At 40.8% G+C, this 26,109-nt stretch overlaps 2 protein-coding genes across 8 annotated transcripts; one reads left to right on the top strand and one right to left on the bottom strand.

The window, feature by feature from the left end:
* The first annotated feature begins 447 nt into the window (after positions 1 to 447).
* On the top strand, positions 448 to 17,947 carry itpkcb (inositol-trisphosphate 3-kinase Cb). 3 transcript variants are annotated; one of them, XM_026191551.1, is made up of 8 exons: positions 448 to 976; positions 3,418 to 4,751; positions 13,680 to 13,779; positions 14,052 to 14,265; positions 14,445 to 14,649; positions 15,160 to 15,261; positions 15,758 to 15,829; positions 15,950 to 17,947. In XM_026191551.1, the coding sequence occupies exons 2-8, from the start codon at positions 3,588 to 3,590 to the stop codon at positions 16,157 to 16,159; spliced, it is 2,067 nt and encodes a 688-aa protein (XP_026047336.1). In that variant the 5' UTR covers positions 448 to 976; positions 3,418 to 3,587; the 3' UTR covers positions 16,160 to 17,947. The 3 variants fall into 3 exon arrangements, with proteins under 3 accessions (XP_026047336.1, XP_026047338.1, XP_026047337.1); XM_026191553.1 differs by having other exon boundaries at positions 461 to 528; XM_026191552.1 differs by having other exon boundaries at positions 465 to 532.
* actmap (actin maturation protease) lies at positions 16,656 to 26,109 on the bottom strand. Of its 5 annotated transcripts, XM_026191558.1 has the most exons (9): positions 25,694 to 26,109; positions 25,533 to 25,576; positions 25,246 to 25,450; positions 22,092 to 22,160; positions 21,754 to 21,878; positions 21,402 to 21,531; positions 21,227 to 21,297; positions 20,960 to 21,112; positions 16,656 to 20,206 (listed from the first exon to the last, which is right to left on the bottom strand). In XM_026191558.1, the coding sequence occupies exons 3-9, from the start codon at positions 25,422 to 25,424 to the stop codon at positions 20,166 to 20,168; spliced, it is 768 nt and encodes a 255-aa protein (XP_026047343.1). In that variant the 5' UTR covers positions 25,425 to 25,450; positions 25,533 to 25,576; positions 25,694 to 26,109; the 3' UTR covers positions 16,656 to 20,165. The 5 variants fall into 5 exon arrangements, with proteins under 5 accessions (XP_026047343.1, XP_026047339.1, XP_026047341.1 ...); XM_026191554.1 differs by lacking the exon at positions 16,656 to 20,206 and having other exon boundaries at positions 20,619 to 21,112; positions 25,694 to 26,108; XM_026191556.1 differs by lacking the exon at positions 16,656 to 20,206 and having other exon boundaries at positions 20,619 to 21,112; positions 25,246 to 25,445; positions 25,694 to 26,108.

Below are 26,109 nucleotides of genomic sequence, written 5' to 3'. Positions count from 1 at the left end.
ATCGGCATCAGCATTGGTATCGGCAATGATGGCCTTGTATTTATTTGGTATCATCAATACCAATTTTTTCAGTATCGCACACTGCTAGTTCACCACTAAAAAGAAAAAAAAGAGGTAATATCTCAAGATTTCAATTTACATCTGAAAACTCCAAATTTTAGTCATTAAATCGAAATTTCAGCATATTAAGTTGTCATTTTTACTTACAGATAGATAAAAAGAAATCACGGGCATTAACAAATTTCCATCCCATACTTCTAAATGTAAGAAATCCAAAATTATTTCTGGATGGTCAACTTTGGTATTTCTTGAATATCAAACACAAAAAAATGCAAATATAATTTTTTTAAGCTACCTTGCTGTTACGATGTTTACGCTTTTGATTTATCAGACTAAAATTTTTTTTAACCTTTCTCAATTGTAAAGGTTACTAACGGTTTTTCTTTAGCGCCTAAAAAGCCAAAATTCGTGGTGCACTTGAAGGTAACTCCATTAAATGACCTGTAGGCCACCGTCGGATCATTTTGAGTAGGTTTGTGACGTTTTCTTAGACATAATAAAGATTGTTTTGGGTGACAACATTTTGTTTGGTCGCCTTTTTCTTGGGTCTTTTCTTATTTACCGTACTTGTGGTTTTTAACTGAGCTAAATCGTGTTTCTTTTTTGTTTTTTTGTGGCCGTTACGTCTTGTCGTTTGGAAGCTCGTTAGCTTGTGCCACTTCAGGTGTCTCTGGAAGTTACTAAGCCTGAAAGTTAACGACACTTGCCTCCGTTTTACCAGCGCTTCCTCTTTTACTTTAACCACATGCTGATACTTCACTTCGTGCAGCAGCGATTCGCACACACTAGCTGAACAGCTCATGATCACAGACACATCATCATTTTCACGCCCTGCCAGAAGTTTTTAAAAACCTCTGCATCCCTGTCAGCTATTTTTAACTGTATACCATCGGAGGAGCACTTCAGGATCAGTCAGGTAAGGTTAGCTCAAGTTTTTGTGTGTGTGTGTGTGTGTGTGTTATTTTTTTTATCCGTTTGGTTGTTTTGCTTGGCTGAAAACGCGCAGATAAGACTTGTCTCTTCTTATTGTTTGATCACAGGAAACTGGTACGCGTTTTAATCTAGGGCCAAGTTAAAATCAGGATTTTAAAAAGCTCTAGTGCTGCCCAAGCTCAAATTGAAAGTGTGTGTTAAACCGCCCTTTAAACAAATGACTTACTGATAAGTCTCTTCATTTAGATTGGCTGTGTTTTCCATTTTAGCCACAAAGTGTACGCTGCTGATTGAACAAACAGATGAGTGGTTTTGATGGCAGTGCTTTACTGCCATTTATCACCCTGAGATCTATTTTAAGGGAGTGTTGTTGTTGTTTTAAATTTATTTTATTTTGTTGGGGGTTTTTTTAAGACTTGTTTTGAAATGATCAACTTCCCATAAACTATGTGTCACTGTATGAGCCCCTGCGGATGGCACAACATTCACAGTTATACAGGCCAGCGTGAGTCATTATATAGGATTAGTTATTATTTAGATTATGAATATAGTGAACTGTGTGGTTCTGTATGAGCTGTATTTTCCTTTGTTATCCTTGCTGTCTCATTTCCTGTAAGCACTCCTTTTGAGCTGTCACAGCAAATAACAATCACTTTACCTCACCGTGTTTCATTTATAATGTCGGAAAGGCTTTAAACGGCTTTCTGATAGAGGAAAAGTCATAATTTGACCCTTTTTAAACACTACTGTCTTTTGTATTTACATGAGAAATGTTGCAAAACAGCAATTCCTATGAACAGATAGAGGAAGTTGAACCTGTGTTTTGACATAGCTGACTAGAACGACTGTAAATGCATTATTAAAGGGAACAACCTGTGCTTTTTCTTGTTTTCTATTATTTATATATAGTGAATGATCAAATTAAAAAATAACAAAGGAACAAAAGTTAAGTAAGTGGGGTTAGCCTACCAGCAGCCTGAAGCGTCAAACTGCTGGTACACTGTACATAAAAGATGGACATGGCCATAGTGACATCACCTGTTGTTCATGAGTTCTCATTTTGAAGCACTGAGCCTAGCGTTGTTTCCGTCGCCATCTTGGTGGTTTGAAACTAACCGTGATAACAAGGCGGATCAGGCGAAGAATCCAAAGGAGGCTGCAGCCCCGTAGGCTGGTAGCTTGTACAGTCGTTTATTGGAGATAATTATTTTCAAAAAATTCAAGTTTGACTTTAACTCAAGAAGGCTTGAAACTACCAACCAATACCATCAACACATCAGAAATAACATTAATAACTGCTGTAACAAAACATTTTCCCAAGTATTGGATAAAGTGTTTATTGTATCCAACTTATCTTGAAAATAAATATAGAAAAATCAGAGGAGTCGCCCTCTGCTGGCCTTTACAAAGTATGCAGGACATGCTGCCTTCTTCCATCTTTTCTATACAGGTAGTGAGACTTTTTTTTTTTAATTTATTTATGAGGGGCAGCAAATCAGAAGAAATCTGAATTAAAGAGGAGGGGAAGTGGATCTATGAGTGTTTCAGATAGTAAATGACTTCACAGGCAGCACCAAGGCCCAGTATAAGATAAAAGTGGGTTATTTTGCATGCTGTATCAGAATAGACAAAAGTACTCTTGTAAAGTCCATGAATAAAGATAAAAATTAGAAGGGATCTTAATAGTTTAACCCTTTAACCAGTGGAAACAAGTTACGTCATAAAAGTAGACCATCTATATGGGCGAATTTGCTGTTGCAGCGATGAGCATTTAACATTTGTCTTCTTAAATAATCAAATTCTTACATATTAATTTAAAGTGATTGTTCTTTGCCTTGAAAAATGTCCAAATTATGTAATGCTGACTATTTAAACTCCTAATTTAGACATATCAATGCTTTGTTATATGACCACTATTCCCTATTGGGGGAATTTTTTTTATTTTTATTTTTATTTTTTGAAAGAAACATAAGGATAGCAGTCTAAATGAAGCTTACTGGGACAAATGAATCGTGTCCAGACACAGGAGGGCAGTATTAGACAGACGTGACTAATGGTGAAACTGACTAAATCTCAGTGAAACTTTTACAGTTTTCCCCCACATCAGCCCCCCCTGTAATATTTAAATCTTTGTTCTTGTCATATTTTCCTGTAATTATACTCCAGTGCAGTTTCCAGTGAGCCTTTATCTGACAGTTTCTGTCCTGTCGTCTGGAAATAATATGTGACTTTTAAGGGTGATTAAGCACATACGAGTTGGCATTCTTGAATCAAGCGCTGGTTTAAATGTGCGTTTGTTTTTGTATTATCATTGTGTCATCGGGGACTCTTTAGGTAAGGTAAGGTAAGGGTTTAGGGTTTTATTTGTCTATTGTCCTTGCAATTTTATTTACTAAATCACACATCATCTGCTTTTTCCCACAGATCAGTATAATCCCAGATGATTAACAGGGATTGATCAATAGCACTAACTGAAGTGTGTGATTAATGGATTACCGTTGCTTGATGGAGTCACTGGCTAAGTAGTTTCGACTGTTTTCTAAATCATACTTTGAGGGTGTGTCTGGGTCACTGCTACTATTACGGCATGCAGGATGGGCCAAACTCGCTCTGCTCTATCGCACAGCACTGCCACCCGTGGCAGAGCGAAATGGAAAGCGGGCGAGACAGCCCGTCGACTTCGTATCCGCAGACCTGGGAGCGGAGAAAAATCGAAAAGTGACCAGTTAAACAGGAATCCGATGAAAAATAAAGTGCTGTCGTATTTGGGAAGGAGAAAGCGAGACTCTAGTCAGGGGGAAGCGGATTTGGGTGGCGGAAACGCAGCTGGAGATCCAGCAACGCGCCGCGGCCACAGAGTAGGAAAGTTGCCGAGGGACGAGGTGGTGTCGGGGGTTGGGGAACAGCGAGCAGCCGCGGGTTGTTTTGACACGCCATCCGGGCTAGATGGAAATACTGAACCGACACAGCACGTCGTGAACCGTGAAGCAACCGCTGGTTCATCCGATGCACCAGGCTTGGAAAGTAAGAGCTGTGAAGTCAGCGGCGCGGGCTGCGAGGAGCCGAAACCCGTGCGAAAGAACAATGCCTCGGATCCCCAGACGAGGGCCATGGAAGATAAGCCACTGGGGGGAAGCAACCACGATCCCATTGTGTCTCAGGATCGAGTATTAACTGGAAATAGCACGCGTTCATCCAACTCACCCCCTCTGAAGACCTCTGACCCGGACACTGAGGGGATTTTGTCTAGTTTGGCCTCGGATCAACTTTTGGACTGTGGACTTTCAATTAGGGACGATCAAGCCGAGGCTACAATGACAAAAACCGACTGTAGCACCGTTTCATGCACACCCAAAGCGACCGGCAAACTGAACAGCAGCTGCCCGGTTGAAACAAAGAGCCAAACGGACTCTGATCAGACCAGCCAGAGTCCACCAGGAGGCCAAAGTTTCCCAGGAACCATACCCAAGCTCATCATAACCAGAGACCCCAGTCCGAACCGCTCACAGGTCGCATCGAACCTGCTGAGAATGGAGCCCAACACCGGCTGTCTGGAGCCTCAACCGGACGACGAGTCCCCCTGCTCGGACAGCGGCTGCGGAGGGTCTCCCGCTCTGATGCGGTCCCCCAGGAAGCTGTCCAACTCCTCTTCCATCGGCCTGTCCTCCGCCTCGTCCTTCGAGGAGTCAGAGGACGACTTCACAGGCAGCGACATCGAGTCCAGCCGGTCTCTGTGCAGTCCGGAGGATGGGACGGGGGTGAGTGTCTATTCAAGTCTTCTTCCGCAACAGACAACTTTTATAAAGTTTTCTGTTCAGTTGCTTGCAATATATTCTTCATAAATATTTTAAAAGACCTTCAGCTGGACTCTGACAAGAAACCATAAACTGGTCTTACTACCAAAGCTACCAAAAAATGAGTAATGCAAATATTGTGCAATTGACCATATATGATGGCATTACAGTATTTGAAGCTATTCTTTCCATAAACAAACATGTTGTTAGGTGTGACCACACTGGAACTCATTGTAAAATGAAAATCAATCAAAAAGAAAATGATACAAGTCGGTAACTGACTAGGTATTACATATTAAAATGTAGTACACACACCCTGCATAGGAAATGTACAGTAAACATTCCTGAGTCCTGTGTCAACCTCAACCACAAACACTTTATTTTGTCATCAAATGTAAACAGTGTGTGAGAGCAGGTGTGTCAGTCACTGCTGGTGCTATAAAGACAGTCAAGGAAAGAAATTTGTTTAATATGTGTCACGTTGATAATAAAAGGTCATTATTTGTCAGGAGGTGGAGATTTTTCAGCTGCTGTGGTGCAAATGAGGGGAAAAGGGCCCATTCATTCAGGAGAGACTTTTGATCTAATGTGTGTCATGTGTGGTAGAAGGCTTTGACTCACACTGCCCTGATAATGAAACATGACTGTAACAAATTTAAACCCAAAGGAGAGGAAAATGGTTATTATTGCCAGCCCCCACTTCTGTGTCCTTCCATCACCCATGCCACATGATCACATGGCTTTGATGAGCTCAGCCTGAGGACCATTTAAACATTGTTTGAATGCATTTCTTAACTGCTCGTCATTCGTTTACAGTCAGCACTTTGAGCTGTGACCAGCCTTCGTTATTAGAGAGCTTAGCCTGCAGACCCAAGAGGCTTACAGATTTTCCTCTCCTCCGTCCGGGAGAAGTAGCTTAAAGTTTAGTAGGAAGTTGTGATGATTTCCTCCGGTATCAGGAAGCTTTGATGCACTGTTGACTACCATGCATGGAATGCTTTAAAAACAGGATGTGTCTATCAGTATCTTCTTATCATCACGGTAGCTCTGTGAATGCTGAATGTCCAGGTTTTCATGCAGGGCCACATTACCAAGAAAGATTTTCAGCTGTCAGTGTTGTGATTCATACTGCGATGCCCAGGACATAATGATCTTCTGGTGGATGTGGCGGAAAACCCACCCTTTTAATTTATTTATTCATTTTCATAGATCAGGAAAGATTGAGAAATGCGTCACCCATGAAAATTGATGCACTTTGAAATTCACGGTCATACATTAGACCACCCCAGAGTCTCCTCTTTAACATATATTACTTTTGCTTTTCTCCAAATTGTTTAGTCCTTCTCAAAGAGCTGCACCAAACACAGGCCTCTTGAGACCACCGTGAGGTGGAGACAAGCTCCAGTTGATGTTTAATGATTTGATTATTCCTGTGAGTGAGGATCTAAATGTCAAAATAAAGACAGTGTGGGCAGCTTTCTTCCTTCATGCATGATTTTACAAAACAAAGTTCAGCAAAAACTTAATATAACTCGTGTCACGATGGCTTAATTAGATTAAGTATAAAAATAACATCCATATCGAGTCCACCCATCTAGTGATCTCGATCAACTGAAAGATGAACATTTTATCCACAGAAGTTTGTCTGTTACTGTCACAGCTTTAGTTGAGATCAAACATTCTTTCGACTTGTTTCAAATGTAAAACATCACAAAAAAATGAGAAAAACCACACCTTAATCTCTTCTAAGAAGCCAGTGTGGTATCTTCAGATGTTTGTTTTTCTATGTTCTGCAGTCTTAACATGCAAGCAGTGCTATAAAACAGAAACACTTTAAATCCTCGCATTCAAAAAGGAAAAACGAAGAGTTTTTGCTTGAAAATTATAAAAAATAAAACGCCTATAATTTATAATACCCCCTCATGTTTACCGTCCCCTTTGTCAGTCATTCGTTTAGTGTAAAGTCCATAAAATACCTCTGTCATGTTCAGATACACATTTCTGCAAACATATTGATTCACATATTGCATGTTTTGAGTGAACAGGACAGCGGACAGTGTAATTTCCTGGCTATTATAACAACACGCAGGAAGTGAGCAACCTGAGTAGTTGCACTTGAGGTGTTGTAACAAACAGGATGACGCTGGCCTGTGGTTTCTGATAAGAGCTGGTTTTAATGGGCATGTTTTGTCATATGTGCAGCTGTGTGGAAAACGCTTTTGTTTGTTGTAATTAATAGAAAGAGGGAGTGTGTGTGGCCGTGCCGTCAGCTCACAAACAAACCTAACATTTTCTTCATGAGGTGACGTGAGCAGATACTTGTTCGCGCATGCACGCACACAGACACACACACACAGAGCGATGCCGTCTTGCATTCAGAGTTCATTGTGTGTCATGGAAAATTGGGCTGAAGGCTGAGCTGGTTGCTAGGCAACGTCTTTGCCATATATGGTGTTTTTTTTTTCTCTCCTTGTGTTGTTCGCTCCACCAACAGTGTCTACTCTGTCCCTGACATTTGAATGCTATAAGATATAAATTCCTGCCAACGTCTGCTGTGCACAGCAGCGCCGATATTTTTGCATGATCATGTCTTCCATGTGAGACACTCTTTCTCCCTCTACAGTTTGCCTGCACTTATATAAAAAGGCTTAATATTTTCCTCTTAACACACTGTGAAACATACAGTGGAACGGAAAACAAGAGGAAAATTAGAGTAAGCAGACAAAAGAAGGAGCGCGCACAGATGAAAAAGATGCAGCGAAACTTTGAACACGTAGCCTACACTTGATGATTATTCTTATTTATGCATGCTTATTCACTCATGAGCCACAATTGCAGACTTGTTTTCCGTCCCACACATCACTCCCACAGCACTTATATACTCAAAATCCACGATACAGGAAAGTCCACGTTAGTTAAAAGTTAGCTTCGCTTTTATGTATTTATGTGCACAACACAGAATTACCTGATACAAGATGTATCAGGTTAAGATGTAACGCCCGCAATGAAATAAAATCCAGTGGTGCAGGAAGCACCAGATTCAGAGTATCAACGCCTTGAGTAAAAATTCTCCATTACTTCCAAGCAAATCATTTGCTTTTGGAACGTTGGCTGTTTCTTATCAACAATCTATTAAGGAAGTAAAGAGCATCATATCTCTTAACCCTATATCACACCTATAAAACTGTGCCTAGCTGGATCATTAAACATGTTGTCTCTGGAGTATTTTTTAGGTCGCTGTTCTGTTTTTGTAACTGTGCGCATGTGCTTTAGTTTTTGCAATGTGTGACATTTTTAATGTTATATGGTTATGCTCCGGATCTTATCTTTGAATACGTGCTTCTGCACTTTTGTTTTTCCTATTACTGTCTATTATTTCCATCAATCTCCCAGGGACAAGATATGAAAATGAGCATGTATGACTTCATCTGGCACATTCACACTATGGACAATGTACACTGTACACTGCCCCGTTTTTAACAAACAAACAAAAGACAAACAAAAAAACAAGACCAACAGCTTTTGAGTAAAAGTACTCACAGCGTTTGGAGGGGGTGGGGTGGGGGAATCATCATTTCCTTCATTACATAAAATTAAAAGACGTGCATACAGTTAAAGAACACAATACTGGATCACAAAAAAAATCCAAAACCTGGAAAGCAGTGAGACTTAACCTCCTGTCATAAAAGGTAGAACGCTGTCATTGATCCTTTCTAAACCAGCAAATCAAATTTTGCTCATATATGCCATAACCCCCACACATGTCCTCATGTGTATAAATAAGTAATTTTGTTATTATGACTTGATGCACAAACACAAACTTTTAGTGTGGTTTGTAAAGTACAAGCAAAAAGCCGACTTAACCAGCCAATACATTTAATGGACTCCCAAGTGAGATATTGCTCATTTTTTACTGAAGAAAGATGTTACCAAAAATGACAGTTCCATATAAGGAGTCCTTCACTCATAAATCTGCAAGTTAAATACTTAATATGCGAGCTGGAAAGTGAGCTGCTTTTCTTAGCTCAAGGTTTCACTGGAACTATATCAGATTTTATGTAAATAAGAGTTGCCAAAATAATGTTTTTATAGTTAAATGTGCTCCGCAAATAGAATTGGTCGTTAGTGGAAAATCATTAAACAACACACTGAGATGTAATGTAGGTATAAGAGGTCGAATACTTCCAAGTATTCAGGAAACGGTGATATTAAAGGGAAAAAGTAGCAAATCCAGCAAATACCAAATGTATTTTCATTTGTCAGTGATATCAGCTGATGACGTAATACCGTGTTTCTGGCACATGCAAATAAACATTTCAAATATTATCAGATAAAAGAGACATGTGAGTCTGTTTTCTGCAGATGGTTTTCAGGCGGAGGTTGAAGCCGGTGCCATCTTCTGTGCGTTCACTGGCCCACCACAGTGGAGCTTCATGAGCTCTGAAGACTTGAGTGAAGGGAAAGGGATGTGGTTTATATAAAGTAGTTTTGAGAAAAGGTCTCTAAGAGTACCTGAAAACACGGTTCGGGTTTGCATACAGTATGGTGTCACTCTTGTAGCTGACTGTCGCTTGACAGGTTTAGTTTTGTCCCCGTGCACAAACGCACAACTCCGTAGGCCACATAGTAGTCAAGACCTCATCATGCAGACAAAAGAGGAGCTGTGGGACTATATGGAAATGTTTGTTGGCTCTACCCCCACCTGCACTGAATCTGGCAGGAGATTGGCTAAGCATGAGGCTCAGGATAGGCCCAGAGGGGATTAGAGGATGAGAGAGTGAGACAGGAGAGAAACAAAGGTTTACACTGGGAGAAAGCGAAGACGGCTCGCAGAGTGGGGGATTTGCGCCTTCGGGGAGACGGGGTGAATGATTTCAGGGATGAACTGCGAGTAACAGGACTAGTTCAAACAGGCAGAAAGTGGCGAGAGCCAGAAAAGGGACAGCCTTAGGACACTTGGTGGATATGTTTGATGACGGCAACAAAGAAATTGAGAAAGCATGAAGAAATCAAAGGGTGGAGTACTAAAATTCTGCAATGGTGCAAATTGTGAATTAGAGTGACAAAAAGGAGGTTGTAGAGACGCACGAGTGATTATTTATCGGGCGATAAAGGAGACAAACAAACACCAAAAATTGACAGCTTGACTAAAGGTGATTTACCAGAGGAAGACCGAGCAGACAGTGGACTGAGTTAAAGGACGTTATAGATGACTGTGAAGGATCTCACGCCCACAGGGAGGCACGCGTCCCTGACGTTTGATTTAAGAGACCCTGTCCTGATGGCGGGGGGCATTTTGTGTTGGTTGCGTTCTCGTGTCGTCTCCGGGGTCGTGTGTATCTGTGTCGGCACCTGCCTCCTCCTCCGCTACTGCTCCGTTTGCCAGGTAAGAAAAGGGTCCAAAAATAATTATTGAGAGAGCAGAGATACTGATTCAAATTTAACCTACCTCAGCCACTGTTATAAATGTACGCTGATGTCAGGCTTCCTCAGAAACATGATATAAGGGGAGATTGTATCAAAGAGACTTGGGTATTCAAATAGAAATTAAAAAAAGATTGCTGTTGTAGCTGTTACAGCATATGAGGGCTATCTGGCTCGCGTTCAGCCACAAAGAACTGTATCTGGGTTAAGAAGCCAGTAAGCCAGTAGCAGCAGGCTCACCATGCTGTACACCAAGTGCTGCTATAACAGCTAAAAAGTAAGGTTTTGGAAAGGTGTACTAAATATTAACATTATAATTTAATAGCACCAAAAGTTGAAGTAGCTCCCACAACTTGTTTTACCCAGCTGATCATTACAGGCCTCATTATGGGCTATAATTATTGAAGATGGGTCTTTTTCTCCTGACCACAGTGGCCTTTGGTGGCGGCTGTGCACATGGCCACAAATGGTCTACATATATTTCAAGGCAAAGAGTCTGTTACATTACTCGTGTTATTTTTTGACAATTTTACAAGCAAAGATGTGTTTTAATTTTTGAGTAATTAAAAAAAAACAAAACCTTGTTAACTGGTGAGTCTTCTTTAGTGGGCACTTATTTCTTTTATATGCTGGAAAATCGCCACTAAAGGGCTACTGAAGTGGCAGTGAAACACCTTCCTCGTCTTGGATGCATACTTTACACATCTAAAGCAGAACATTCATGGCCCTTGTAACGTCTCTTAGCAGCGCCATTGTTGTCATTGTCTGCTGTGCTGGGAAGTGTTAGGGCCGGTGACATTCCTGGAATTGGATCCCATAGGTCTAGGAAATATGAAGAAGGGATGGGAGCACTACAGGGGGAAAAAAAAGAAAGTGGTAAAAGCAAGGGATCTCTGTCTGTTTCAAAGAAAAAAATTAAAAATAACCTCAAATGGGGGTTGATATGATAACTTTGTATGTTTGTGTTATGTGTACAGTTTTCATGAGTTATATAAAAGAAAGTGGAGATGGCGAGGGTTTGACTGTGTGGGGTGAAATGTGACCTCAGCATTTAAAACGTGTTTGTGTGTGTGTGGGACGGCTTCTTCGCTTTAAGCTGAAACGTCGAAAGCTCTTTATGTGCTCTTTGATGGGCTTCTGAACATTTATCAAACCACCCTTTTAAGAACGCCTTAATGTCCACAAGAATATTAGCAGCATTAGTATTTGGCAGTGCATCTGCTGTTAAGGAGGTGCATTCAGCTCCACAGAGGCAGCACATTAAGCTGTCAGCATAGGGCCATCAGAGAGCCTGACCTGGACGAGGAAAGTGAAAGAAGAGAGGCTGAAGCATCACGTTTCTCCCCGCTCAGGCCTTCTGTCACTGAACTGGTCTTCAGATGGAAACAGATGCTGGTAATGACTAAATATTAGTGAGGAGAAGAAGTAAAAGATTTGATAAGTAAACAGATTCTGTTTGGGCCACAGGTGAATGCTATTTCTGGACTTGTGCATTCAGAAAACTAATATTTATCTGTGATCAGTAATCACAGCACGTCGTTACAGCTGGCAGGAAATCTAGTCAAATATTCAACTGTAAACTAAAAATGTTTAAATAAAGGTCGAGCATGTTTTGGGAATTTTAAGAGTCTTTCTAGAGTCTCTGGTGACAGTTTTCTTGCCTGAGTGGAAAGTTGAAATGTCGCTGGCTTTTGTTGTGGGTTCATTTGGATATTTTCCCTTTGAGTTTGAATATAACCGTTCTTTTTGCAAATAAAGAGAAGAGGAGTTTTGCTGAATAGGCTGAGATATTTGTATTTATTTGAAGTCTAATCAGAGATTTCGGTTAAGGTAAAGATCAGCTCAAACACATCCTGAGAGACTGTATGGGGTGTCAACAGGCAGTGGAAATAAGCAGGCTAGTAAGAGAGAAAAGAGAAAATAGATAATAGAAGTGTTTCATCACTGTGATCCTGCACATCTATTAGTGTTTGTCTGTGGGTCAAATGAAGGTGTGGTTTGCTCAGTTAAGTGAGCAAGAGGAATTTTTGTCATGTTGAAAATTCAGTCGTTTACGTCACATGTGGTGAAGTGCTGTTCTTCACCCAGACGAGGCTGAGGTTAGAGTAAGGTGAATCTGTGGGTGTCGTTTAAGATTAAGTCCACAGCCGTCTCTCGTTGACTCTCTTCACCTTCGGCCTCTTGCTAAAAATCCTGGTAGTGACCTGCTCTCTGTTTTAAGCAGAATTTCTTTTTATTGTAGGCTTCGTGCCATCTCATGTTAAGATTAAACCTGTTATCCATCCTGGGATCTGAGGTTGAGAAACTGATGATAAAAGATTTAAATGCACACTCATTCTAGTTCTTAGAATGGTTACAAACTTACATGTTTGATTCAAGTTATCGCACTAATATACCAGAATAAATAATCCACAATTAAAGTAAAACCCTTTGGAAAGTTTCATCCCGATACGTAAAACTGCTCCTTCTCCTTCAACTAAAAAGTGTTTTTAAGGCTTTCAAACTGTTGCGAACAGTTTAAACTTGAAGCATTTTTTCCCCCTTCTTCTTCTTCATTTGAGGTAAACGCATACGCAGTGTTTCCAGTGTGTTTATGTTCCTGGATTAAGACTGTTTTACTGTGACAGTTTCCAAGAGCAGCGGGGGGAAGGAATGCAGAGCAAAGGGAAGAGCAATCTCTCTCTCACACGCATACAGAGAGAAATAATTTAGTTGTAAAAAGATAACTTTTATGGTTATGGCCTCTTGCATTTTATTACTCGCAGAAACCGGTTTTGTTGCCCAGTGCTAATTTTCTTTCTGCTCCTTTAACCTAATTGTCTCTGTGCTTTAAACCGGTTTGGTGCATAGAAGCATTTTAGGACTTAATCAGCTGAAATGTAAAAAACACACACACACACACACACACACACACACACACACACACACACACACACACACACACACACACACACACCCACCCAGAACTGGCTGTCCGTTTGTTGTGATTTCCCACACACATGTTCTAATCAATCAGTATCAGGCGCCTCTCTAACTGCTTGCGTCAAAGCGGCTGTTGCACAGTGTCCTTGTTCTACTGTTTCCCAACACAGATTACTGTAACCCACACACAGGCCCACAAGCTCGCAAACACGGAGGTTCTGTTTTACGACACCACAGCGGAGGCTTTGGTAAATGTTTTATGAATGGGCTTTGTCGTGTATGCGGCACACCTGGCCTTGGCTGCAGGGGAGGGTCTGTCCAATGTCTACTGATATGTTTGTGTGGGTATGAGGACAGTACAGGTTGGGTTTTCCTTTTAATGAGTAATCAGTCTTTTGGCCTGCACTCAGCTCAGTACTGTTTGTCCAGGAAAGAAAGCTCCTTTTCTGATTAGTCAGAGCTTCAGATTTATTATGTGTGTGACCGCCCATGCTTTTTTAAAAAACAAGGCGATGAAACCCTCTATTGTTTTTTTTCATCTTTCAGAGTAAGTCCTGGCACAAGCTGAAGACCATGGTTCACTGGTCCCCCTTTGTCGTGTCCTTCAAGAAGCGTTACCCATGGGTGCAGCTTGCTGGCCATGCAGGTATGTGTAAATGCAGGATATTTGTACACCTGCATATCAGATGCATTTATATGGAGGTTCCTTCTAAGAAAAGAACAAAAGATTTATGCTACTGTCGTATCTACTGAAAGGCTGGCAAGCATAAAGTTTAAGGGCAACAGTGCCGGCTCTATCCTGCTCACTTGTACGCCTTTTTTCAGATCTGCAGACAAACAAAAATGCACAGACATGTTGTAGTTTCTGATCTTTCTGTCTCATGCGTCATTAATTTTCTTTCCCTATCTTTCTCCAAGGTAACTTCCAGGCTGGGGAGTACGGGCGTTTGTTGAAGCGATACTGTGAGTGTGAGCAGCAGTGCCTGCAGAAGCTAATGACGGACTCTCTGCGCCCCTACGTGCCCGGATATTACGGCATAGTACAAAAAGACGACCATGACTACAACCTGATGGATGACCTGCTGGCTGACTTTGACTCGCCTTCCATCATGGACTGCAAAATGGGCAGCAGGTAAGACTTGGCACGTGACAAAGAGAGTGTATTTGTGTAAAAAGCATTTTTCCAAAAACAGCTTGTGCCTTAGGAAGGCAAAATGATTCTTGAGAGTTTACCTTCACGCACATTTACTCTTGAATCGTGTATGTAGAATGAAGGCTGTGCAAACATTTAAATCTAACCCAAACTCTCAGGACTTACTTGGAGGAGGAGCTGACAAAAGCCAGGGAGCGTCCACGTTTGAGGAAGGACATGTACGACAAAATGATTGCCGTGGACCCCGGGGCTCCAACAGAGGAGGAACGGGCCAAGCAGGGTGTCCTCAAACCGCGGTACATGCAGTGGAGGGAGACACTTAGCTCCACCGCCACCCTGGGCTTCCGGATCGAAGGCATTAAGGTATGAGGTCATGCTGAACACACAAACACATCTAGCCTGAAGACCTCAGCTTCAAGAGAATAAACAGCTGTGCTTGTTGCTGCAAAGACGTAAACCAATCAGCGGGAGTAAACACTTATCAGTTTGTTCACAAGACAGACCACGTGCACTGGGGTGAAATGGAAAATGTGGTTGGTTAACATGCAGTCATTAGGGGGACTGTTTGTTCTTTCGAAAATAAATCCGAGGCTGGTTATCAGTTTGTGCCAATAGTGAATTTGCATGCTACTCAGAGACTAAAGAAAAAATGTGATGACACGCAGTGTATTAAAGGCTCGCTGCAGCTGTATTTTCCAGTTGAACGAGTTCTGTGACTGTGGAATTTATTTAGAGCCATTTGTTTCCACCTCGAACCTCAACAAAACACAACTGTTAAAACCTTCTGTTGTCCAGATAGTAGCGTGAATCGGCATGTATAAGCTGAAGTGAGTCATTATGACATTTTTGATGGTTTCCTTTTTTTCTATATAGAGAGCTGATGGAACCTGCAACACCAACTTTAAGAAGACAAAACACAGAGAGCAAGTGATGCAGGCCTTGGAGGACTTTGTCGATGGCAACACTCAGATTCTGGTATGTTGTTCAATTGTTATGTTTTGTAAATGCAAAAAAGCAAAAAGCAGGAATCAGCAGCTGCTTAGTTTAACTCGGCCGGTGAGAAGAGGAAACGGCTATCGTGGCTTTGTCAGCTCCTCTGTAGGTCACTAATAGGTTGTTCTGTTATTTAGAGGAGTCTCTCACTGACTCGCATCAGACACACAGACAACAAGCTGTTACTTTGTTCTTAGATTTGTACAAATAAGACAACCAGATGTGGCATGTTCATTAGTAAATCTTAGAGATGCTGCTTTATGCTCCACCGCTTCTCGGGTCTGCACTGTGCTCACTCTATACAGGACTTACATCCTTGTTTCACGCGGTAGCACCTGCATCAAACAAGGATGTAAGGTTTTACACTTACCTTTAAATAAGAAAGAAGAACAAAAAGTGTTTTGTTTGGGTTTTTTGGCTCCAATTTGCAAATTCCCACAGTCTCAGTTTCTGTGTCCTTTTTTTCTGTTTTCCTCAGAAACTCTACCTGCAGCGGTTGGAGGAACTACGCTCAGCCCTGGAGCAGTCACAGTTCTTCAGGACACACGAGGTGAGACGGACTCCGTTCTGACTTCTTCTAACAGACCTGTTGTCTGTGTTGCTGATTTGTTACAATCCCATCAGCGCTGCATACTTAAACTCACTGGTCTTGCTGGTTTATCGATTGCAGGTTGTGGGCAGCTCTCTTCTGTTTGTGCACGACGCCTCAGGAAAAGCGAAAGTCTGGATGATCGACTTTGGAAAAACGGTCCCCTTGCAGACACCTCAAACTCTCGACCATAGGACTCCCTGGGTGGAGGGCAACAGGGAGGACGGCTACCTGTGGGGACTGGACAACCTCATAGACATCTTCAGCACCATGCTCCCGGAGACTCCTTGAGCGAGACACAGGACTGCAGTAAGAGACTGATGGGATGTTGAAGAAGATTATACAAACTAAGAGTGACAGAGGAATGGCTAACAGAGGGCCACCACTTCAGTTACTCCTTTCAGGGCTCACACCAAGTGACTTTATCAACTTGTACCAGTGTGAGAAGGGCGGGCGAAGTGGAATATGCCAAAAGGTTAACGTTATGCATTATGTGGAATAAGGGGGCGGATGACACGAGCTGTTAAATTTAAAGCACAATTGTAACTTTGTTTTGTTTTACTTGGGCTGTGGTTTATTTTCTGAGAGTACAGGCCTCTGCACTCATGGACCTTTAGCAGTCACTTTTTATTGCAGAGACTCATCTCGCTCCTCCTCACAGCTCCCTCTGTTGGCGAGAGGTGGCCAGAGCAGCCACCTCCTCAGCCGTGATCTTGACCAACAGGAGCGTGTTTTTGTTTTTGTTGTTTGTTTGTTTTTTTTAAACGAGCCTCTGAGGAGTGTTGGATTTTTTTTTTTATTTTTTTTTATCATGGACCACTTTTGATGACTAAGTATACAGCAACACTAAAAGCAGTGGTCAGACCACGTGTTAACTAACTCAGCATGTAAATACAGTTTAATTTAACTTTGTTTTGTTTTTTCCTGCCTTGGTATAGCCTTCTTACTGTGTTTGTATGATTTCTGTGCCTGGCTTTTTAAAAAAAGAAACTGAGCTATCTGATCATTCCACTTGCAGTGGACTCGTGCTATTTTACTTCCAAAAGAGTTCACCCAAGTATGAATCGATTTACATTGAAATCCCACAGTTTTAACTTTTCTTGGAAACAGAAAGTTTTTTTCTTAATTGGACTTTTGTATGAAAATGCAGTGATTTTTAGTAAGAAGCTCGACAGCCTTGTTTGTCTGAAGTTTGTTGCACTATGGATTCTCACAAAGCCATTGAACAAAACATGTCTGTGCGTCTCCAGCAGAGGTTTAAGTATTGGGTTTACTGTTCAACGTAAATATTTCTGCCTGTTATCTCGATTCGCTGATCAGTGTTGCTTTAGTCTGTGAAACTGGAATTACCCGATTAATCTGATCAGTTCGTGTGGGCTCTGACTTACACACAAACTCAAAACCCAAAAAAATAAAAATAAAATCTGTGTATGAGCGATGACGGGTGTCTGAGTAAAACAGAGGTTAAAGGACACCGCTGTAAACATAATTAAGCTAGGATAGACAGGAGGAATGTGGGTATTTACATTTTTGTATGCAACATTGAAAGTTTACAAAGAAGCGACACTGTTATACGTGCAGGCCGTGCTTGTGAGCATGTGCATCAGATCCCGACGGGAATGTGACGCATTGGTGAACGTCAAGTGTCCAGTCTTCCTTTGACAGTGTCAGGCAGCACTGTTTAGGTGGGTGGGGGTGTGGGCGTGTGGTTAACTCGGCACGAACATTTCCCACACAAGTGCTGTGAACGCGTGACTTAACAAGATTGGAATTTGAATTCAGGAGTTTAGATTTTTCATCTCCGAAGGGTAAACATGGCAGGAGAGACGGATAGTATAGTGTTTACAAAGTGTTAAAAACCTTTGCCCAGAAAGTCTCTATATTTGTAAAATGTCAAACTATCAGGTTTTCAAAGAGGGTGCTGCTTTGTAAGCAAGAAAACTGGATTCGTGACCACATTTTGTATTTCAAAGGCAGCGCTTTTCACAGAAAGAACAGACGGACTGATTGAAACTGTTTATAAACCTCTGCTTTGTCCAGACGGTCGTGGATTACAATAAAATGAAAGTGGAGAGTTTTCAGAGTTTTGGGGGATTTTTATTGTAATTTTTTTTCAGTTCTTTGTGCAAACACACACACACCAAATCATATACTTTTGTAAAAGAGCGCTGAATCAAGATGATCTAACATTTAATTATAAATTTAACACTACTGTAAGAATATGTCCTGTTCAGTCAGCTGTGACCTTTTATCACAAGTTTCTAAATAAAACCAGATGAATCATTTTGTGTTGAACTGTCCCTGAAAACTGAGATGGTGGAAACTTTGTGTAAAAACTAGATGACAATTTATTTTTGGTTGATAAGAAAATTAGCAGTCCACAAGTACAGAGACAAGAAAACCACCTTAATGAAGATCAGAATCAAAATACTTTTATAATCCCAAAGGAAATTATGTAGATGTGACAGAAGCTTCTTTTTTTTTTTTAATTTTTATAAGTAAATTAGGAATCAAAGTGCTAGTTTATCATTTTGGCTGTAGAAATTTCACATTTAGATGAACTTGCATGATTTAGAGGTCATACTATGCCTCAGCGATTTCCATCATCTGTCAAACATGCTGGAGGCGCTGTTATAGTATGGGCGTATCGATGGTGTGACTGCTGACAGAAGCAGCAGGACGACTTCTGAAGTGTGCATGACTTCTGCTCAAATTCAGCCAAACGCTGCAAAACTGGTGCTTCATAAACAACCTACAAGCTTCTTAAGGGGGACAAACTGTAAGCTTATAAATGGGTTAGTCACAATTATTTAACTAAGCCGGATTTTTACTTGGTAACGGGCCTGCAGGGAGGAAATAAAGCATTTCATAACATCCAGCCAGGCTTCATGCAGTCGCCAACTGCAAATGAGGTTCATCGGAGCAGATTTTATAATTATCTTAGTTTATCTGATTGTCTTTGAACCCATGGAAACTGATGGGCTGTTCACATTCATTTGTCTACTCACACATTTTAAGAGTGCATGATCAAAATGACTTCCGCGTCTTTCTTTTTTTTTTTGTACAACAATGGTTCAAAATTAGAGAGAAAACCATGATTTCACACACCAGTTACACAAAATTCTGACGGCATTGCAAAATCAACAAGTCTTCTGATCTTGTCACACGTTAATGGCCAGTGTGAGTTACGGGTTGAAGCCAGCATGTATCCTGTAGTGTCTGTAGGATTTGAGTTGAAGGAAACTGAACATTTATGGCTCTTATAGATGTTTCACCTCCTAACTGAAAGGCTTTTTCAGTTCTAAAGGCTAATGAGGAGTCTCGGGTATTCAGTATGTCTTCAGTGTGGTTTTTACCGTGGAGGCGGTCTTTAACTCACCCTGTAATCACGCGTCACTGCTACATGAGTCAAGATATAAATTCTTTGAACTGCCTTCAATTGAAGCGGTTAAAACTACCGTGATGTGGATGATTGAGGACCTGCACAACTAGAAGTATGTTTTCAGCGCCTGACAAAAACACTGCAACAACCAGCACAGGCTTTTATCGCCTGACATATTTTCTATGCTCTCTGCTCCATAAAAGCATTCATTTGAATGACAGAAAAGTAAACCTGTTTGATTTAGCAGTGTTTAAACAAGCTCAACAGCAGCCAGAAAAGCAACATTTGAAACCCTATTTCTCCACTCCTGTTTAAAGTGGGGGGTTTTTCACCTCACTCACTGTTATCACTGTCAGGAGGAATTTCCCCCGACATGCCCATCCTGCTCCTTCCAATATTTTCTGTCAAAATGTTTTTAAAGCCGCCTATACTGTGCAAATAAATGTGATAATAAGCGGCAGCATGAGACACGATAGCAAACACACTCACAAACATTATTGGACTGCTTTTTAAGGTTTTTGACCATTCTGGTTTGCTGCAACCATATAAAAAACTTATCTGAACAAAGGACTGAAGGTCATTTAACACCGAGAATGCTGCAAAAAAGCAACATAAAAGTCAGAAATTTCTTTATCCAAACTTGCTGGGTAATTTATATACACCGAACGTGTTGTGTTTTTCAAAAAACACTGTGAGCAAAATGAAGTAGATGTCAAACTGAGAGGAGCTGAGATTCAAACTGAGATTCTGGGTTCATCAGATTGTCACGAGAAGGAAGCAGCAGGGAGAACTTGATGGTTTGATCCAGGAGTTAAAGCTGTGTCACAACTGCTTTCGTGCATATTTCAGGATGTCAGTGGGGCAGTTCGAGCTCTTGTTGGCAGAGTTGGGATTGGTGGAGGTAGAGGAATCTTTTCAGAGAGCCGACTGACCCAGAGCAGCGTCCAGCTCTGCATCTGACGTAAAATAGTATTACGTTACTATTAAGTATATCATTGCATATTCGGTACTGTGCTATGAGCATGCTTTTTGCCAAAAGCAGTGATCTGATTGAAAAATTGGAAAGATTGAGCTTGGCTCGAGAAAATAAATGTTCCAAACAAATTCCTCCAGATAAATTACACGGTCTGTCTCCTTAACTGTTTATTTTAAAATCCATTAAGGTGGTGTAACAGGCAAAAATTACATAAACACTGTTCCTCTCCAAATAAATTGTGGATATTCTAAAAAAAAAAAAAAAAAAAAAAAAAAAAAAAAATATATATATATATATATATATATATATATATATATATATATATATATATATATATATATATATATATATATATATATATACATATATATATATATATATATATATAGCTTTTACAGTTAAACTGACACAATCCTTGTTAGTGGAAAATTATAAGACGACTACACATTTTACAAAAACAGTGACCAGAGCATGGCTGAACATGTGGGTGTGGCTTCTCCCTGATAACCCTTACTTTAAAGCCCTTTTAATTAAATAAATAATGTGTGTCTGCTTCACTGTGTGGATCTTGTGTGGAGCATCACCGCCTTTCCAGCCAGACCGGCCTCCACCCCTCCTTTGGGAACCACATACTTGGTGCCATCACTGGCTCTCTGAAGGTCCATCATCCTCAGCTGCCCATTGCTCTGAGCTACAGTGTCCAAACTCCACAGCTGGTAGCGCATGCTTTTACCTTGCTTAGCGAGGATGTAAACATCTCTGAGCGCCGTGCTGCCGGCGGGACAAGATGAGCTGCTGTCGGCGGCGAGGTAGAGCCACGGCAGAGAGGGATCAGGCTGAACATGCTCTTTACTCACACTCCCCTGGTCCACACCGAGGAGAACGCCTGGAATGAATAAACTCTGTTACTGTGTGGTCTGATTAGTCAAACTAGGCTCACTTTAAGGGAAATCCTACATAATAAACCCTGCCTTAGGTTGGGTTAGCTATTCATTCTTACCTGAAGCAACTGCCCAGTGCGCTCTGTGGCCACTACGCTGGCACGGCTCGTGGTTGTAATCCTCGTCATAGCTGTAAAAACTGTCAAGGAGTTTTGCTTTTCTCTTTAATCACAAATCCAAATCTACTGCTTTTCCTTCACAGCAACCCTTTCCCCATGGTTTGGTCCAGGATACGGGATGAGAACAGGCTGTCTCCCCCACAGGTGTGAGATGATGGCTGCAGCATTATTACCACTCAGACCCCCCGAAAGGAGCTTGGCCTTGCAGCCACACACCTCTTCTGCCAGCAGGGCCATATTGTCAGCTGACAAAATAAAAAGCTTAATGAGAACATAAAGAAATCAAAATTCACCAGCTTGAAACTGAATGTTTACTTGCTTGTGAAACATTAAATTAAATATCGGCTGCAAAATGTGTCATAAAGTTCCAAATGTTTAATCACAGCCTCCACCTGTTTCTTTTGCGTTTTTTTTTTTGCTCCCAAATACAAACAGACCTGAAGAGTTCACACATTTTTATTTTATACCCGAGAACATTTCACCCTGAGCCGTGTATCCCCTGCTCAGAGCTGTCTGAACCACCGTCTCCATGTCAACACTCAGCCGCGGCTGCCGTAGGTAAGCAGCCATCCACAAAGCCACCAGACCACACCTACAAAGTTACCAGAAATAACACACTGAATAAATATGTCACCCACTCACGTAAAAGAAGTCAGGTAAACCAAATAACTAAAAACAATAAAATACTACAGAAGTTTAAAATTGTTGTGGAAACTGGCGTGCTATGCAACATACTTCTTAACCAAAAATAGATTGAGTTGTTGAGTGACAGGTATTACAGTGACACTTCACTTTAGTGACTTACTGTGGACCATCTTGAATGAGTGATGGCACGTAGGTGTTCGCCAGAATCCACTGCAGGTCCTTCCTGAAACTGAAGAACAAACAAATGGCACTGCATAACACGAAGGCATGGAGCTTGTTAACCGTTTATCTGCTGCACTTACACAAATGAAAAAGTTTTTTTCTCAGCCATGAATCAATTCTAAGCATCAGTTCCATATGTTGTGTCATATTATCTGCATCAAAACTGTAGCAGTTTACGGCATGTGAGTGTTTCCTATCCCCAACTGTTTCTAATCCCTGCTTTCTGATTCTTTTATAGTCACGTGTTAATCAACTGGCTGATAACTGTATTGGCTGCTAAGGTTTCAGGATACTTTGAGGAGTCAAATGCCAGCATTATAAAAAGCTTCTTTCACAGGACTATCATGTACAGTACTGTGCAAACGTCTTGAGCCACCCTTCATTTCATCCCGTTTTGCTATAAAATTTGAAATAGGTTGTCTTTGGATGATGACTGCTTTTCATTCAATTCAATGGAATTCAGTTTTATTTATACAGCACCAGATCACAACAACCGTCGCCTCAAGGTGCTTTATATTGTAAGGTAGACCCTACAATAATACATAAAGAGTAAAACTCAACAACCATACGACCCCCTATGAGCAGGCACTTTGGCAACAGTGGGAAGGAAAAACTCCCTTTTTAACAGGAAGAAGCCTCGAGCAGAACCAGGCTCAGGAAAGAGCCGCCATCTGCCGTGACCGGTTGGGATGAGGGGGGAGGGGAGGAAGACGGGACAAAAGACATGCCACGGAAGAGAGCCAGAGATAATTAATAAGTAATGATTCAACTCAGAGAGGTCTATTAACACATAGTGAGAGAGAAAGGTGACTAAAGAAGCACTCAGTGCATCATGGGAATCCCCCAGCAGCCTACACCTATTGCAGCACATAGTTAGTGCTGGATCAGGGTCACCTTTATTCCACTGACACTGTGTTTGGAATCATTGTCATGCTGAAAATGAATTTGTTGCCAGTTAGATGCTTTCCAGATGGTACTGATGGTGGATCAAAATGTGATGGTATTTTTCTGCATTTATAATTCCATCTCGTGTAATTCGGCATACCTCAGCCTTTTCTCCCTGTTTTCCTTCCTTAAGAACAGCTTCTTGAAAGACACACTTTCAGTGAGACCATTTCTGATGAGGCTTCAGTGAACAGTAGATGGATAAACTGAAAGGCCAGATCCATCTGATTCTGCTTCCAGTCTTTAATGGATTTCTTCTTATTTTACAAGGACATTTCTTCCAGATATTTTTCATCTGCTGAAGTTTTTTAGGCCTTTCACTTCTTTTGTCTTCTATTTTGCAATTTTCTCAAATATTTAAGAACACACTACACACCAAGCAAAAATACCATTTTATGTCTGCCAAATTGTATTATCTGACACTTTTTCATAGATTCAACTAAAGAAATGGGAACAAATTATGTTTTTATATAATAGGCTGCTAGTAACAAAGTGCCCAAAGATACAATTTAAAATAAGTACTTTTCCAAGTTGTCTGTAATGTGACTCACACTGACAACGGTTTGAGTTAGGTTCCCTTTTTTATGCTATGATTCATAGGTCAATATTAAGTTGCACAAAAAAGATTATTCCTCTGAATAAACGTCAAATGGGAGGACTGGACTGAGAATGAGTGGAAAAAGCAGCCAATGCCCAAAGAAAAACTTTTCAAAGACCTTCAGAAAGTCTGAAGAACTATTGTTAAAGACCAATTTAAAAAAAATGACAAGAAGGTCTCACTCTTGGCTCAGGACTTTTGCCCCAATCTTGACATTCAGTTTTATTGACTCCATGTCAGAGATATATTCAGGCAACTCTCTGTTCTTGGGGTTAAGCTACAATGCAATAATATCACAATATAATAGGATAATGCAACTTTGTAGCAAAGTTGTAGTAGTACTCAATACAAAACAACATAACCATCAGAGAAACACACTCTTTGTATACAGTCCATTGTGGTGTCTGTGCGTGTACTATTTTTAAACTTTTTAATTAAATAACAAATCTCTCACTTTACTACTGTCTTTCATCCTTCCTGTGAGATTCATTTTCATCACTGCAAGCTAGTTAAGGTCTCTCTTTACTTTAATTCATAATTACAGCCATTTAGGTATATTACAGTTATTTGTTATATTTTGTAACTTTGTAGCATTATTTCATTTAGTTTAGCTAGTTACTGTTCTTAACGTCTTGGAGCAGCTGTGATCACATAATTACCTGTGTGATTAATAAAGTATCCTGATTCTGATTGTGGGACACTTATCGACTCATAAGTTCATCCGTTCAGACATCTGACCAGGATGCCTCCAGGACAATACAGGAGAGGTATTTTGGGCCGGCCCAGGACACACTGAAGAGATTATATCTCTGAGATTTTCCCGAGCAAACCCACTGTCCCCTCAGGAGAGATGGAGGAAGATGAGAAGGAGGTCTGCTGCCCCCACCACCCACATAAGTGGCAGAAAATAGATGCATATATTGCTCTGTCAATACTTTATCTCACTGCTCACTGGTTCTGGATTATATAACTGTACATTCTGAGATGTGTCCTGGTCCGTGGGTTTTGTTATGTTTTAGGTTTTCTGGACTTTAGATTTCTTTTCACTGTTATTCCTTAAGATTTTTATTTTTAAGCTTTTTACTTGAATTCTGGTTTATATTGGTTATTAATAGGTAACTCTTTGTTTAGCCTAGCCTCCCCACGTGTCTTCTTGTATCTTGTAGTTAAGTTGTTGTCTCTGTGTTAGGTGTCCCTCTGTTACATTACTCACTTGGTGAATCCTTGCCTCTTGTGTTTGGTTTTTAGTTCCTGTATCTTTGATTAGTTTAAGCGCATGGTTGTGTTGTTTGTCCCTAAAAACATCATCAAAGATAAGTTACACAGTCATGGCTGATTATGCTGCACATGGATTTTTAATCAATAACCTGTATGGCTGTGCTGGCAGATGAAACATTTGAACTGCACAATGGATCCGCTTGATCAACTTGAGCATGACTGTGTGTGACAAATGTCTGCCAAGCATGTGAGCACTTAAAAATGTGCAGATTTATGTGCAGATTTATCAATTTTCCACACAAAGCGAAAACATTCATGATAAAAACCTGACCTGGTCTCCCTCTGACTGATCAGCAAGCAAGCCTCTGTGTGATCTCCCTCTACAGCACGTCTACTGCTGGCTATAGTCTGATACAGCTTCTTCTTTGGTGCTGACGTTTGAGGTGGTGTACATGGAGCAGGTGGAGGAGGTGGAGGCGGTGGAGGTGGCAGGGAGCATTCCATTGACATCTTCTTTTATCCTGAGGAATTCTGGACTAATAAAGTAGAAATTAGTTAGAAAACGGGGGCAAGCTGCAGCAAGCCAGTATAAACTGTAATTATAGAACCTGCAACTACCTGCCCAACTTCGACTTCTTCTTATAATAAGCTAATAACTAAACCTGTCAACATACAGGACCAAATGACGAACGTTATTCGATGTTGGAGACTATTTTAGTGCAAACTGGTGTGCAGAAATCATATACAAGTACTTGGTTTATGGTCTTTTGTACACTTACCCCACACCCACTTATCTAACTAGCAAAGCCAGCTAACGACACCCGGCTTGTCCCCATATTTGGCAGTACTACTCTCGCGCTGCGTCTTCTTCTTCTTTGTGTAGTCACTCCTCAGGAACATAGAAACATACCGCCCTCCAGTGCATCTAAATTATCTCAGTACCAACTGCAAAATTAATACATATGACTCTAACTGCTAGTTAAATATGAAGCTAAAGATAAATTATAAGAATTTAAAAAAGCGCTAAAATAACCCGGACTAAAATATGTGCCACACCATAATCTGAACTCTGAGAAGAATTGTATCAGAATGTCTGCCCCTATGTTATATTTTTAGCCAAAACTGTGACACAAAATGTTATGTTGCCACAATGATTGGAAACAGCTACAACAGGAAAAAAATAATAAAATGGGAC

Source organism: Astatotilapia calliptera, chromosome 14, assembly GCF_900246225.1.
Source record: "Astatotilapia calliptera chromosome 14, fAstCal1.2, whole genome shotgun sequence".
In the NCBI taxonomy this organism is placed as follows: domain Eukaryota; kingdom Metazoa; phylum Chordata; class Actinopteri; order Cichliformes; family Cichlidae; genus Astatotilapia; species Astatotilapia calliptera.
Note: the sequence above shows the minus strand (reverse complement) of the source record. Positions and strands in the feature narration are given on the sequence as shown.